General features: G+C 47.4%; 1 protein-coding gene across 4 annotated transcripts in view; it reads right to left on the reverse strand.

Moving 5' to 3' along the window:
• Positions 1 to 682: 682 nt before the first annotated feature.
• Positions 683 to 14,890, reverse strand: part of B4GALT1 (beta-1,4-galactosyltransferase 1) — a 59,100-nt gene continuing 44,892 nt past the window's right edge. For all 4 annotated transcript variants that reach the window (XM_043547649.1, XM_037902380.2, XM_043547648.1 and 1 more), the window contains 4 exons: positions 10,706 to 10,893; positions 9,141 to 9,263; positions 4,939 to 5,043; positions 683 to 4,188 (listed from right to left, as the gene is read on the reverse strand). In XM_043547649.1, the coding sequence (XP_043403584.1) occupies positions 4,053 to 4,188; positions 4,939 to 5,043; positions 9,141 to 9,263; positions 10,706 to 10,893 (552 nt within the window). In that variant the 3' untranslated portion in view covers positions 683 to 4,052. The remainder of the gene's footprint in view (positions 4,189 to 4,938; positions 5,044 to 9,140; positions 9,264 to 10,705; positions 10,894 to 14,890) is intronic.

Here is a 14,890-nt window from a genome sequence, read left to right on the forward strand (position 1 = left end):
CACCTGTTCTCACTTTCAGGTGATGTAATCAAGAAGCAGGCAGCATTATCTTCTGCAAATGTAAAGAAACTTGTTTATCTGAGCGATTGGCTGACCACGAAGTAGGACTGAGTGGACTTGCAGGCTCTAAAGTTTTATATTGTTTTATTTTTGAATGCAAGGTTTTTTGTACATAATTCTACATTTGTAAGTTCAGCTTTCATGATAAAGAGATTGCCCTACAGTACTTGTTTGAGGTGAATTGAAAAATATTATTTCTTTTGTTTTTTACAATGCAAATATTTGTAATAAAAATATAAAGTGAGCACTGTACACTTTGTATTCTGCGTTGTCATTGAAATCAATATATTTGAAAAGGTAGAAAACATCCAAAATATTTAAATAAATGGTATCTATTATCGTTTAATTGCACGATTAATTTTTTTAATCGCTTGACAGTCCTAATTCTGACTCCCAAACCTCCTCAGTGGAGGACCCTGCTTATGGGCCCACCAGAGCCCACAATAGGGTGCTGGAGGCTGCAAGGCCCATCCCTCACTCAGGCCATTACTGTTGGCAGGAGGAAGGGGGTAGAGCCTGTGAAGAGGAGTTTAAACTGGAAACCCGAGGTGGCCTGCAACTGGACAGAGTAGCTATGGAAGAGACAGACAAAATACATTTCTTCAAGTAATATCACTACCTGTAAAGACTGAAAATACTTTATTTGATGTGAACATGAACATAGGGACCTCAGCTTTTACATGTGGAAATAATACGAGTGATAAAAGTGCAAAGCAAAACCATCTATGGAAAACATGCTGAAAACCTCTACACAGTCCAGCAAATGAGCAAAGGCCACATGATAAAAGGCCACATACCAGAATGCTTAGTATTCTAAAAAACAATTGTTATGACGAAATTAGGTATCTGCATTTGTTTTACATCCGGTTATGTGTTTTAAATTTTGCCCATTTTTACACATGATCATTTCAGTGAGCGTTACCATCGACGTCTGAATAGGATCCACCACAAACTAAGATTCAGTCAAAATTCATTTCCGAGTTACATACTTGTTTACTGCTAAGGTCCCTGAAAATCCCAGAGAGAATAATGACTGGATTTCATGGACTGGTCAAATTGAGAAGAAATTTCACAGTTTGATAGATGTACTTTGCATGAGAACTCACCCTGGTGAAATCCTGGCCCAGCACCACAGGGTTACACATATTAAGAAAGGGGGGGAAGATTTTGTCTTTTAAAAACTTTTCTTAAATAGTTTACCGTTTTAAATATTAGTAAAGGAAAAGTAAATCAGCAGCCCATGGGAACTCTTAAGTGTCTGATATGATACATGCTGTTCTGTTTGTTCAAGGTTTCCTTCCCCTTTTCCTTTTAAGGCACATTTGTAGAAATCTCTAATCTAACAGCCAGAACGTTACTACTTACATTAATTCCATTCTTTGAGATTTAAAATTGAAAGCTTTCTACAGAAATTTTCCTGATCTTCATATATTAGTAAGGCAAAACAATCAAATGCAATATATTGTGTCTTTGCAAAGGTTGGGCAGCTAGAGGATTAAACAAATCTCGGAAGATTCAGATGTTTCAGTTGACAGGAGAAGGGGCAGATGGGGGGTGTGGGATGTGTGTGGGGGGGGAAGAGACGCACAAAGATTCTGGGATTTTCCAAAGAGCCTCGGCTGAGTTTGGTTCCCATACTACCCTGGCATTCAGTGGGAGCTGGGGCCCACACGCCTTAGACTCCTCTGAAAATCCCAGGCCACGTTTGGCTACTAATCAATGCTGCTGCATGTGCGTGGGTTTTGCAGAGAGAAAATTAACCCAGATTCTAGAAGGGATCTAAGCTACATGCTACTGCATCTCTGCCAACACATCAGTAACTTTGTAATGCAATTCCTAGCATGAGTACAATTACACCCAAGAGCAGGTGTTTGCAGGCTGGCTCTTAGGTGAGGATCCTGCAATGGCAGATCAGGTCCTAGTTCCAAACAATGCTGCCAAGAAGTGGTTCTCCCTCATACTGATCAGAAGCCAGAGCTGTCCTGGTTAACTCAAGGTGTGATTGTATACAGATTTGGTGCACCTTGGTGTGTGGACACTCTCACATGGGTTTGGCTTGTGTTGGTAGGTGTAAACTAAACCAACAGAGCTAGTTCCAAACAGGTAAGAGAGTGTCCACACTGGCTTCACTTTAACTTGTGTTAGTAGACAAGCCCTTACAAATCAGATGGAAGGGCAGGCACCCCCCCAGGCACCCCATGGGGTTACTGGGGCTTCCGTCCATGACTTTAGCCATAGCCAGTGGCCAAAAAGCACATTTAAATAAAACAGCCCTCCCCCCATCTTTAGATCAGCCCCTTCCTTCCTTGTGTAAAACAAATGGGACTTAAGCTCCACTTCTACTCTCCAGGTAAACACACCTAGATGCAGGAGTAACCCCGCAGGCCTGATCCAGAGCTCCTACTAACCCTCACACTGACTCCTGAGAGTTTTGGATCAGGCCCAATTAGCATAAGTCATTTTAGATTGAGCTGGCGGAAAAGTGGCAAAAAGTTCACAAACACTGCTGAGATGTCCATGCTTTGAGGTGAAATTCTGACCGGCTCTAAATGCCATAATGCTGAAGGGGTTTTCATCATGTCATAAAGCGGAAAGGCAAGGTACATAGGATGGCACAGCTGCCTATCTGCAGTTTAAAAATGCCGTGAACAAGAAAGTGCACACTCCTCAGTGGCTGCAGAAGTTACAAACAAGTACGGACCTGGAACACTTTCTCACATCTTAGACACACTTTTAGTGTAGGCTTCAGATCAGCAAAGTAAGCCTGATCTGTACTGTCCTGTCAGTATTAAAGCATTAAAGAAGGCAAGAGATTTCATGGACAAATACGTAGCGCAAACTTAATCCATGGCTCACACATCATGAAGCACCATAAGAACCTGTCATTGTGATAACAGACTATTTTTAAGCCTCATTTAACAATTATGCTACATCCTAGTTTAATCAAGGTATTAACATACGTCTCTTTTAAAAACCAAATTTCTCTCACGGCATCTTAAAATATCACAAAACAAAAGGAACAGTGAATTCAAGTTTTATGTACAACAGTAAGAAAAATGCATTTTGTTTTTGTCAAATTTATATGGTATTTAAATGGTGCGAAAAGCTCTTACGAAAGTAAACAAATGTCAGTAAATTTTAATTAAAAAGACTATAGTTTCAGCCCATAATTACAACCAATTTGCCTTTATTAAAAATAGAATGCATCTGGCACTGCTCTATCGAGCAAGAGACATCTTTCCGTGCAGGTCACCTGGAGACAGCACTTCTTGCACCAATCATCATATTTACACCGTCCTGGGCAGCTCCCACCAAGCCTAAATGTCCTGTCTATACAGCGCTCGCTGGAGGGCTGGGGCCTTATTAAAATCCCCTCTGAGATAATAAAAACTGTCGCTGTTACAGATTTTGTAAGATCAATTTTTCCAAAACCTGCTCTGCATAAAATTAAAAAAAAAAGTGTTTGTTTTGGTTGACATGAGACAAGACTAAACAATACTGGCCTCCACTAACAAAAAGTTGAAGACGAAGTATAAACGTGTACAATTTTAGCAGCATTTTCCAGTCCTTCATAAAGTAACAACAGCAAAGAATTTAACGCGGTGTTCTCGTCTACCTAATTTAACATATGGAAGAAATAATACAGGTAATAATTGCTGATTCATCATTTGTTTGTGAACAATAACATTTGAATAAAATATTTATGTGGGGAGCACTGCAGCGAATACATAATATCCAGCGTTTTCTGGCAATGTAAATATTTACAACTCTTATTTACAGTTTCTAAACTTACAAAAATACCGTAGAGCTAGAAAGTTGTGTAAAGCCAAGTTTGGGATTAAGAAGTCTCACTTGTCCAGCAGACCGGGAAAAACTTTGCATAGCTGAATGCGGCCTTCTTGTTCATTCTGAGTAAAAAACAGTACATATAAAAATCCTACGGATCAGATATCCCTGGTAGCTTCTAAGTCTTCACTTCTGCCTCTCCAACACTACTTTTTTGGTGAGCCAACATCCACTGTGATTTTTGTATACAGTGGGTATTTATCCGTTTTCACTACCTTGTATGACAACGTATTTAAGCCATCAGAATTCATGGTCTCCCTTGTGTGGGCAATTCTGTCAAACCTGTGAAAACAAAAGGATGCAATATTGTAATATTAACGTTGTAATGACCTTGAATTGCACGCAGTACACTGCACCCACCTGCATCACAGCTCTATAGCTCAATGGCCACAAGAAAGGATTAAAACAGGGGTGACCAAACTAGGGCTTGCGAGCCACATGCAGCTCTTTTAGAGTTAAAGTGCAGCTCACAGCGTCCCCTATGTCCCCCCCCACCCCATTCTCCGCCTACCAGACTGGGGGAGGGAAAGCTTGGGGCTTCTGCCCTGCTGTGGTGGGGCTAGGGGCTTCTGCCCAGAGGGGAGAGGGGTCTCAGGGCTTCAGCCCCGCTGGGCACGCCTGCCATGGCTCAGGGCTTCGGCAGGAGCAGGGCTGAAACCCTGAGCCCTGGCAGGACCTTTCTGTAGGACTGAAGCCCAAGACCCTCTCCTTCCCACAGAGGTGAAGCCCCGAGCTGGCAGGTGCATCCCGGCACTCGAATTTCTGAAGATGGTCGTATGCGGCTCGGAGGGTCAGTAAGTTTGGCCACCCCTGGATTGAAATAATCAAAGTGTTCAAAGTTAATCCTGCATCTGGATAGCCCAGCACGTTCCATCAGGTCAGGTACAAGAACCGTGTGAACACTCGGCCCACTGAGTAAAGTAACTTGTGTGATCAGACCTCTACACAGTAAGGAGAAAGCGGGATAATCCGGAACTATCAGCCTTGAGAGCATGTCTAACGTGTCAAGAAGGTGAAGTGAGATGGACACACCTCTGAGGGTTGGGTTCATTTTTGTGGTCTCTTGCATGGCGAATCATTCGGCACTTCCCAATTACAGCATCTGGGCGAGATATTCTCATACCTTTAAAAACCAGCCTGTGAAAGTAAACAAATCAAGAGGCTGCTATTATTCCTAATAAGTACCTGAGTACCCAGTTAAAGCCACTTCTACCTAAAGCTTTCTTTTTTTGGCCCAAAAATGCAGATTCAGGGCAACCAAAACATTTCACAAATTTGTGCCAATTGTTTCAGTCAGAGAAAAAGAAAAACAGTTCTGGAAATGTCAAAATGAATGTCATAAATGGTCACTGGGTGAGAGAGAGAGACCCTAAAGCCCCACAGTGTCCTTGAGCCCAGGCTCCAGCCCGAGGCCAGAATCTACCCAGCAATGAAAGAGCCCCACAGCCTGAGCCCCACGAGCCTGAGTCGGCTGACACGGGCCAGCCACGGGTGTCTAGTTGCTGTGTAGACGTGCCCTCTGAGTACCTTTCCCAGATCCGAAGAGGAGCTCTGTGTGGCTCGAAGGCTTGTCTCCCCCCAACAGAAGCTGATCCAATAAAAGATATTCCCTCCCTCTCCTTGTTTGAAATTAAACACTTTGTGTGACCCAATACAAGGTCTTCTGACTGATTCACTTAAAATTCCAAAAAATGTTGGTTTTGGGTTGACGCAAAACAATTTTTTCTCCCAGTTTTTTGGAACTGGCATTGAACTGAAAAAAACTCCATCATCTGCACAGCTCTGCTGATCCAATGGTAAAGCTTCCTGAGCCAAAGCAATGGCCCAGGTCACTTTCAAATCTGCCATTTGCAATCCCGCTGATAAGGCAATGCAGTGAGAAAGCGGAAAGGTTTGAACCAAGCTGCAGTACTGCCTGCTAGATTCACGCAGAAGACGAATTTGCAGTATGGGGTTAATGATACCGACTCTCTCCTTGCAGAAGAAAGTTAAATTGTGGTGTGTGTATGTGCGTGTGTGTGCGTGTGTGTGGGGGGGTCTTAAATGCCATTTAGCAGGGTCGGCAGCCACACTATTGTTTAGTTTGGGCCACCCACGAACAACTGCCTTCTTAGCTTTCAAAACTACTCCCCGTCCAGATGGTGCAACAACATCTCTGCAGAACTGCCCCATGCAGTCAGCACTGGATCTCTGCTGTTACCCTCTGGCTTCCTATTCGGAACTCCTACACCTGGCTAACGCTTATGGGCTCAATCCTGTAGGGTGCCAAGTGCTGTCAGCTCCCACAGACTCCAGAGGAAGTTGGGGATGCTCAGCACCCCACTGGATCCACCCGTCTCCATTTCTTCCCACCTTAACTGGCTCTCCATTACCTTCCCACAGCAGTCTCTCACTTGTCTGTTCCACCCGTACTATTCCGTACGCACACACCTACAGGATGCTCCTGATTTGCCGAAACCCAATTGCCATCTGAACATAACGCCATTGCGTTATCTGAATCCCATCTTCGGTCCCCAGCGGGGAACAATGCACATCCGGAGAACGGAGCAGAGACCCTGGCTGTGGGGGAGGCCACGCTGCTGAAGAATGACTCTTGCGGCCACTCAGCCCCGCTCTCATGGGAAGGAGTGAGCGGGGCCGTGACTGCAGAGGGGCTCCCTGCCGCTCATGCCCTTTCCATTATCCAAACTCCCAATTACCTGAATAAAATTGGAGTCCCCCATGCTGCTCGAATAATCGGGAGTGTGCTGTGCTTGTCTGAAACTACCAGAATTAGTGTTCCAGCCTTTAACTCTGCATCTTTCGAAATCGGAGCGTGGGACTAAAGCTGGGTCTGTTTCTGCCCATCCTTGGGGGCTGGGGGAAGTTTTGTGGTTAGACACTATGTGCAATATGTAGATAGAGTTTTACACCTTCTGGTGGAAGATATTCTGTGCTCCTACCAAAATGGTGGGAAAGTGCTTTCAAGCTGTAAAGTGTTCTGGCAACCTAAGTATTACCAGTGTAGCCTAAATGCGGCTCACCTTTACTGAGACACCACTGAATGTGACAGACAGGGCTCAAATGAATTTATTTATGCTCAAATAAATTGGTTAGTCTCTAAGGTGCCACAAGTCCTCCTTTTCTTTTTGCGAAGACAGACTAACACGGCTGCTACTCTGAAACCAGACAGGGGTCTTGCCACTCAGGAAATGTGACCCTAGAGCAAGCTTTTCTAACACTGGTCAGCTGGCCCTTTCCTGCGTTCTCTTTGCTGTTCCTACATAGAGTCAAAAGCTACACAAAATTTTAACTCTCAGGGTAGTTCAGCTCTGGAACAGGCTTCAGAGGGAGGTGGCGGAATCCCCAGCACTGGAAGTGTTTAAGAACAGGCTGGACAAACACCTCTCAGGGTTGGTCTAGGTTGGGTTGGTCCTGCCTCAGTGCAGGGGCTGGATTTGGTGACCTCCTGAGGTTCCTTCCGGCCCAATGTTTCCATGATTCTATGATTTCAGATTTTATACCACTGCCTCCCTCTCCCTTTTCTAATGCTCTCTAGCTCTTCTGTAACGGGTTCCAGCCACAGATGTCGGAGCATTTTACAAAGGGAATATAATTTTCCTTTAAGCAGGTGACATCATGCAAAGTTGGTTTTGCTTTTTTTAAACAGGTAAACCCTAACATTTACAGATGTCTCAGCCAACACATGTGTGAAGCTGTTTCATAAACTCAGGGGAAGTATAAAAGCCTATTACAAGGCGGTAGAGAAACATTTCAGATTAAACAGAGGTTAGCAAAACCTTTCATGTATGAACTGAAAAATCAAAACACTGGAGATTTCCAAACCCTACTGGTCTGCTCTCAGCGTGGAAAAAAATTGTAAAAAATAAGCACAAGCTGCACCGTGCAAATAGCTCCCTGGGCTGGGTTCCAGGGTATTTTACGCTCATTCCTGGAATTTTTAGGGTTCTATTTTACAGTTTACTATTTTGCAGCTGCTTACATTTTGCTGACAGACACCGTTCCCTGCGAACTGGAACTGCAAGATTCCACACTGGGCCGAGTTTCAGATCGACTGTGTTCCTATCATGCAGGTGAGGTTCCTCACTTCTCCCACATGCAGAGAACTTGCCATGGCATGCTGAACAGACCCCCCCAAGCCAGTGCCCCGCAGCTCTTCTCCCCACCCCACCTTGAGCTGTAGAGAGTTTCCTGACGGAGTGACTTGGGGGTTGGATTGAGGTGCCCCTCTGCAGGAAGCCTGGCCTTCCCAGCTCCCCTGTCCCCAGCGCTGGGTAGGAATCACCGAACATAGCAAGTGAGGAGAAAACAGATTCTGGAAGACAGAGGAATCTTGCTGCTGCTGCTGAACCCATGGCCCTGGCCTCTCTCAGGCCTCACACCGAGATCAGCACCACCAGCAAACTGCTCAGAGAGCTCACACAGCACCCTCTGCCACTGGGTGCCGGCTGCTCCTCCCTGCCCCAGCTTGCTTTGGCTGGGAGCCAGCACAAACAGTGAGCAGGGCGCCCCGTGCTCCAGGGCCTCCCTTGGCTGCAGACCCACACAGCACCAGGTTGGAGCTCTGCATTTGTATCAGCCTGCACCGTGACAGTTCCTCTGGATGAGGAGGGGAAATGAACACGGGCACTGTCAGCGCGGCTATCTGGGTGTGTGCGTGAAGGGCCGCTCCAGCTCCCAGCTCACCTTCTCCGACTTGCTGTGAAATCAGAACCCTGCGCCGGAGGGGAGACTCCATCACCACCTCCACTTCCCTACGAGGGCTGTGCTGCAGGGTCAGAGATGGCGAAGAGCCCCAAATGGCTGTGGTGGGCAGCAAACACAGCCCTAGCCAGCAAGGAGCTCGGTGCAGCCCCTCAACCCACCCAACCATAGGACACGGGAGCTGGAATGGACGGATGCTCCCAGCTAGCGTCTCCCCAGGAGGATTCCTGAAGAGCTCTTCCGCTGGAAGTGCTATTTACAGCATACACACTCCTCACTCCTCTCTGGCCACTCCAATGCACCTCTGGCGAGGCCCTGCCCACAGAGTGAGAGAAGAGGGGAGGCTCTAGCATGCCGGGCTGCAGACACAGCGCCGGCGAAAGCCAGCGGCTTTAAGCATTGCTCGAGGGGGTCACAGGTCACACGCAGACAGGGAGAACAGCGCTGAGGGCCAAGGCTAGTAGAGGCTTCTAGCTGCACAGCAACAGTGGCAGGAAATCTGGCCAAGCACGTTCCAGCTTGGGTCTTACCTGTTATAAATGTCGTCATCTTCGCCACCCCAGCCCCAGTAATTATTAGGAAATCCATTGATTTTTACGAATTGCTCCTTGCTTAAAGCAGACACGCCTCCGAAATACTGATTGTACGGTAAACTGCAAGGGGGAAAAGAGCTTTGTTAGTGCACCAGGCTTGTTACTGAAAAGCCAGGGCCAGATGGTGCCATCAGACACAGCCCTGAGCAAAGGGGTGCATACACGGCACCGCTCGACCTACTCCCCCAGGCACTGTGACTCCCAGCTTCTGCTTGGTCTCCCAGGGTAGGGCTAGTGATGATGCTGGCCTGGACCAGCAGTAAGTTACTACCCCATGCCTAGCCCTCACTCGACCACCCTGGCCAGTGAGTCAGGCTGTGGGGGTCACGGCCCCATCCCCCCTGCTCCAGGGAGCAGTCAGTGGCTGAGTAGCCTGGCTCACTCCTATGGAGCTGGAGAAAAGGTGCAAGAGCCCATGAAGGGTATATTGGCAGTGTTTGTACAGTGTAGCCCAGGGAAAAGCAATGTCCTCTAGGGCCCAGGGGCAGGGCTCCAAATGGGCTTGTTATAACCAAGTTTAGAACAGGCTTCCAAGGGCAGTATTTAAAAACGAGCCTTTGCCCGTTTCCTAACAAGGTCTGCTAAAGGCACATTCTCCCTGCAGGGTGAATAAGCAGATGGCTGGGGTGATGGTGGCTAGGAAGAGGCATATTCCTGGAATGACTAGCAGGACTGGACTGGAGAGGGGAGGGGAGGGGAGGGGAAGGGGTGGGGGCTGTCACTGGAATGACTAGCAGGGCTGGGTGTGTGTGTGTTCATGCATTAGGTGGAGCACAGACAAATTTAGTGTTTCTTTTTTGGTGCCGTCTTCCCTGATCTCACCCACCATAACCACAACGCCTCAGCCCATATGTTAAAGGCTGAAAATTCTACCATGCAGCCATTTCTAGGTGCAAATATCCATAGGGCTTCCCTGCCACACAGGTCATGATGAATAAGCTGATATGGCCAAGATGATCAGATCCTTGTCCCCAAGAGCAGGCACGGTGACTGTTGGCCTGCGAGGAACACACTCTCCTCACAGCAGAGTGTTACTGAGATTTTCCAATATCCCAGGGGTAGCCATTCTGGAAAACCTCCTGGCCCAGAAATCCTGACAAACTCTGCTACCACAATGCTAAATACAGAGAGCAAAATTCTCCCGGGACTTAGGCAGGAACAATCCCACTGCCTTAAATGGAGACAGAACGGTGTTTACTGGTTGCTTTAATCGATACAGGATAAGATCAGCAGCTACAGGATGAGTACAAAAAATCTGAAAAAGATCAGCTTCTATTTTTTCTACTCCTGTGACTGATATTTGAAAACTTTTAAGAACAGTTACCTAATCTCTCCTGCAGACAAACCTTTTGTTCCACCTACACTCTTACAAACTGCAGCCAGGAGTAATTTTTCCAGGCCTTCAATATGAGGTTTATACTGGAGATGCTGCCACTCTGCCATAGGCATGGAAGGCTGAAATACAGATGAGTAACAAACGGTCCATTGAAAAGAGCTCTCACCGAAATCCAAACTTATCCATTGATACAGAAAGGTGCCGTGGCTGGCTGTAACACTTGTAGATGTTCCTGTCGTCCATTGGAATTAGGTCTACATCACTAAATACAAAGCAATCATAGTCATATTCTTTCAAAGCTTCTTCGAAGCCTACGTTCAGAAGTTTAGCACGATTAAAGGTTTCTTCTCCATCCTAATTTAAAACAAATAAAAACAATTAAGCACCTTAAGGCGGTTAGTATACACTGTCCATTTCTTACCTGTTACCAAAGTGTCACACTGGACCTGCACTGCCACCCACAGAGTCAAAGTCCCCCTGAGCCCTCACAGCGTGGTTGATGGAATATGACTAGCACTACAACCCATCTAAGGAGCTGGACACTGATGCCCCAAAACTTCTTTGCCCAAATACTGTATTTTCTGGGCAGCTGAATCTAAGTGTAGCAGTTCCCAGACATGAGGGAAAGCTGAAATGGTAGACAACAGAATAACCAGAGTTGGACAACACTCCATTCGTCCTACCAGTTACTGACACATGAGCTCCTAGAAGCACAGGTCATCCCCACTTCACTCTCTACACCATCCCATCGCATAGGTGAACCCCATCAACCTTGTGTGGGTATTAGAGGGAAGGTGATCTATGAAATCTCCCTAGCTCTGCACCGGACACTGCCTTCATGTACAGAATGTCACCCAGCAGAGGTATCTTGTGGTATCTCAAATTAAACAAGTGACCTTCCTTTCTGAGGTTCAGCCTGTACTAAAAACCCTCCTCAGGTGAGAAGTTTGGGCAGAATCTCAGAAAAGCTCCTCTTGGTTTGAGTGGGAGGAGGTGTCTTGGGAAAAGGCTAGTGGTTCTAGGAAGCACATGAAAGAACAACCTACCTAGATAGCTACTAGGGTGTGAAACCTCTCCCCAGGCCTTGGAGGTGCTTCTGCCCTCTGGTGAAGACTGGGTGACCAAAGGGGGTGAGAGGAAGGATGGCTTTGTGGTGAAGACACTGGGTTCTCTCCTGGCTCTGCCCTATGGGACCCTGGGCACATCCCCAAAGCCCACTCAGCCAAGCACTTATTCATGTGCTACCTCTGAACACACACGTGTGCTTGATGAGAGTGAGCCATGTGCGTAAAGCGAAGTGCTCTGCTGGAGAGGGATGGGAGGGGTCAGCACATTCGTAAGTGCTTTGCTGACGTGGGGCTGACAGGCCATGTCTACACAAGGAGCGTGCTACCAGCCTAGGAATACGGGTATGCTGTACTGGCCAAGTGCCCCTAGCGTGGAGACAGCTGAACTGGTTATGGTAAAAGCCAAACAAGCTAAGTGGTTTGCCGGTATAACTGTGTCTGCACATGGGGCTTCTGCTGGCCAGGGATCACTCCCCTTCACATCCCTGACCAATGGATGTGTGCTGGCAGGAGTCCGTAGCGTAGACCTGGCCTTAGCAAGCGCACCCTCTCGAGGGGACCAGCAAAGTGTCTCCTGACAGTGCCTCTCAGGGGCACCGCCAGGAGAATACCACCAGCGCTTGGCACGATGGCAATTCGCACCTGGCAAAAGCCTGTACAATACAGCAGACAGCTCCTTCAGCTGCGGTCTAAACATGGACACCAGCTGGGGTGGGAGCCTCTAGCGCTGCCCCACACGTTACCTCCATCCATCTCAGAGTCTGGGGAGACGACTGCTTGGCTACACACACAAGCATCACTTCCACAAGAACAAAAGTGACTCAGAAACTGGGACTTGGTTCCTAAGTCACTTAGACACTTTTGAAACTATTATGCACCATTCTTACCTATCCCCTGTTTGAGGCTAAGGTTTGTTGTTCCTCATAAAGGGCCTGATCCTGCACCACTGGCTTGGAGCCCAAAACTTGTAAGGGGAACAGGCAAAAGGAGCAATGGGTGGCAGAAGTGACCCACCCCTGAAGACGACTGAAAGTTTTGCCATTCTGGAAAGAGCCTTGGACCCTTAGAATACTATCAGTCAAGGAGGTCCAGACAGTGGCCACACCCCAACTCCTTCTCTCCTGGGTTCCAGTGAATTCCCCCGTGCACTTGGCTATTACCGCAAAGCTAAAGGCATCTGCAGCTTTGCTTGGAAGTCATTTACCTGTCCCTCCATCTACAGAGCAGCAAGCATCAACCACAGAGCAGCACGTCTGGAATGCAGGTTGAGCCTGGACTGAGGAACAAGGAATGGAAGCTTAAAGGTTCCCAGTTTACTCTCCGATTGGCCCCTCTGCTTGGCTAATAAATAATCTGTCCGGTAACTCATTAATCCAAACGGGATAATGGATCTGGCTCTTAGAAACCATGTTTAATTCACTAAATCCTGCAGCTACTTTAGTCGTGCAAAACTGGAGGATAGTTACACAGTTACAGGCTTGGGTTTTTCAAAAGCATTGGTCTCTCTGTGCTCCCACTAAAGTCAATGGCGAGCGCTGGCCTACATGACTGCAGTGGGAGCAGTTACCGTCGACTTCGCTGAGGAGCCAACTCAAGCTAAGTCAACAGGAGGCTTCCTTAAACTGAAATGCAAGCTGCCGGTTTCACTGATTTCACAAAGTTCGTTTCTAGGCCAGGTTAGTTAAATGCAATTTTCTCATGAAGACAAGGCCTAACAGGGAGACCCCAACCATGCAAAAGTGTTTCTGCCGATCCTTGAGCAACAGAAAGTGAACTGAGCGTGGAGGGTGGGATGGGGTGGGGAAGGGTAGAGAAGTGCATTAAGCAGCAATGAGGTACTTCTGTAATCTAATTTAGGGATTAAAAAAAAAATCAGCTACAAACAGGAAATGGAATCCAAATAAATGGAAGGGCTGAGCTCTAGCCACGGACGCAGACATCTTCTTAAAGAGGGACTGCCTGGCCAGGTGAGAGTCAGACACCAGTGCAGAGGGCTGTGTGTTTGCCAGGAGGCTGTCACTCCAGTGCTGTGGAAGGAGTTGCTTAGGATCCCTGCAGGATAAAATGCCTAAAAACCACTCCCATCTCAGGGGCCAGTGACATGTTCCTGCTTATCATTGCTCAAACTGTTTCTGATGGTTATGTCATAGATGGAGAACTCCATTTTTCCTGCACTTTCTTCACTGTTCAAGTAATGAACTAGGTGAAGAAGGCCTCTCACTCGGATTTATGCTCCCTAAGCCTTTATTTTTAGGAGAACTTCAACCACCAACCTCCAACTTCCTGCAATTCTTACATGGCAGTCCAGTTCGAGGCCTTTTGAGTTAGATTTAGGACCCTCATCAACTCGGGGTGTTTTTAAGTCACTCTCCAGAATAAGGGTTTAGGAAACAAGCTGTTGATGGAACTGAAAACAGAGATTGCTGCCTGGCTGGGACACAGAAGTTCTCAATCGGGTCAGACCACCCTCACCACTGCAAGCTTGAACTGCCATCTGCTCAGCTGGCCAAGCACATCCATGCCCGGGACACAGACAACAAGCATTTCATCCGTTTGGTGTTTTCCCTCTATGCTTTATGCCTAGACCCTCTCGATGTCGATTCAGACGGGTCTGTGCACTCTAGAGGCAGTGGCTGTTTCTGTGATGGGACTGTTATTACAGCCAGACTCCTCTGACTCAGACACAGCCCTTGGCTTTGCTGCAGCGTGGAGGACTGCAGGGGTCCTTGCGGCAGCACGCGCAGGCTGTGATCCACAGAGCCCTAGAAGGCTAAAATGCACTTGTACGTGGTCCATGGAGAGTTCTCTAGGCACATGGTGCTGGGTCCTCGTTTCCAGTGGCTAAAATCCACCCAGCCCTTTCCTGGTGGGATGGGTCCCTCCCATAGGCAACTGCTGTACTTGCCACAAGGACGTTGTATGACTGCGAATGGAAGGGGGGCTGTGTGAGCATCAATGGGAGGGGAAGCTGTTCCCAAGACACGATCCCTGCTATGGAAAAGCTTCTGAACCCCTGCCCCAGCAAGGACACAGCCAGGGCGATACAGCTGCGATCAGAACAGGAAGGAGTACACGGAGGTTTTTTGTTTATTTGTTGTTAAAAAGGGCTGTGCGTTTCTTCACTGGTGACAATTTAGAAGCAGCGTCAGGGCTGGAGTAACTGGGATTTAAATTTCCCAGTATCCCACGAGCTGCTGAAGGGTTTAGCCTCAAACTAATCCCAACGCTTTCAAAAGGAAAAATACAGAAGTAGGAAATTCACTGAGTTTTGTACTCACTCTCCT

Source organism: Chelonia mydas, chromosome 5, assembly GCF_015237465.2.
Source record: "Chelonia mydas isolate rCheMyd1 chromosome 5, rCheMyd1.pri.v2, whole genome shotgun sequence".
Taxonomy (NCBI): Eukaryota; Metazoa; Chordata; order Testudines; family Cheloniidae; genus Chelonia; species Chelonia mydas.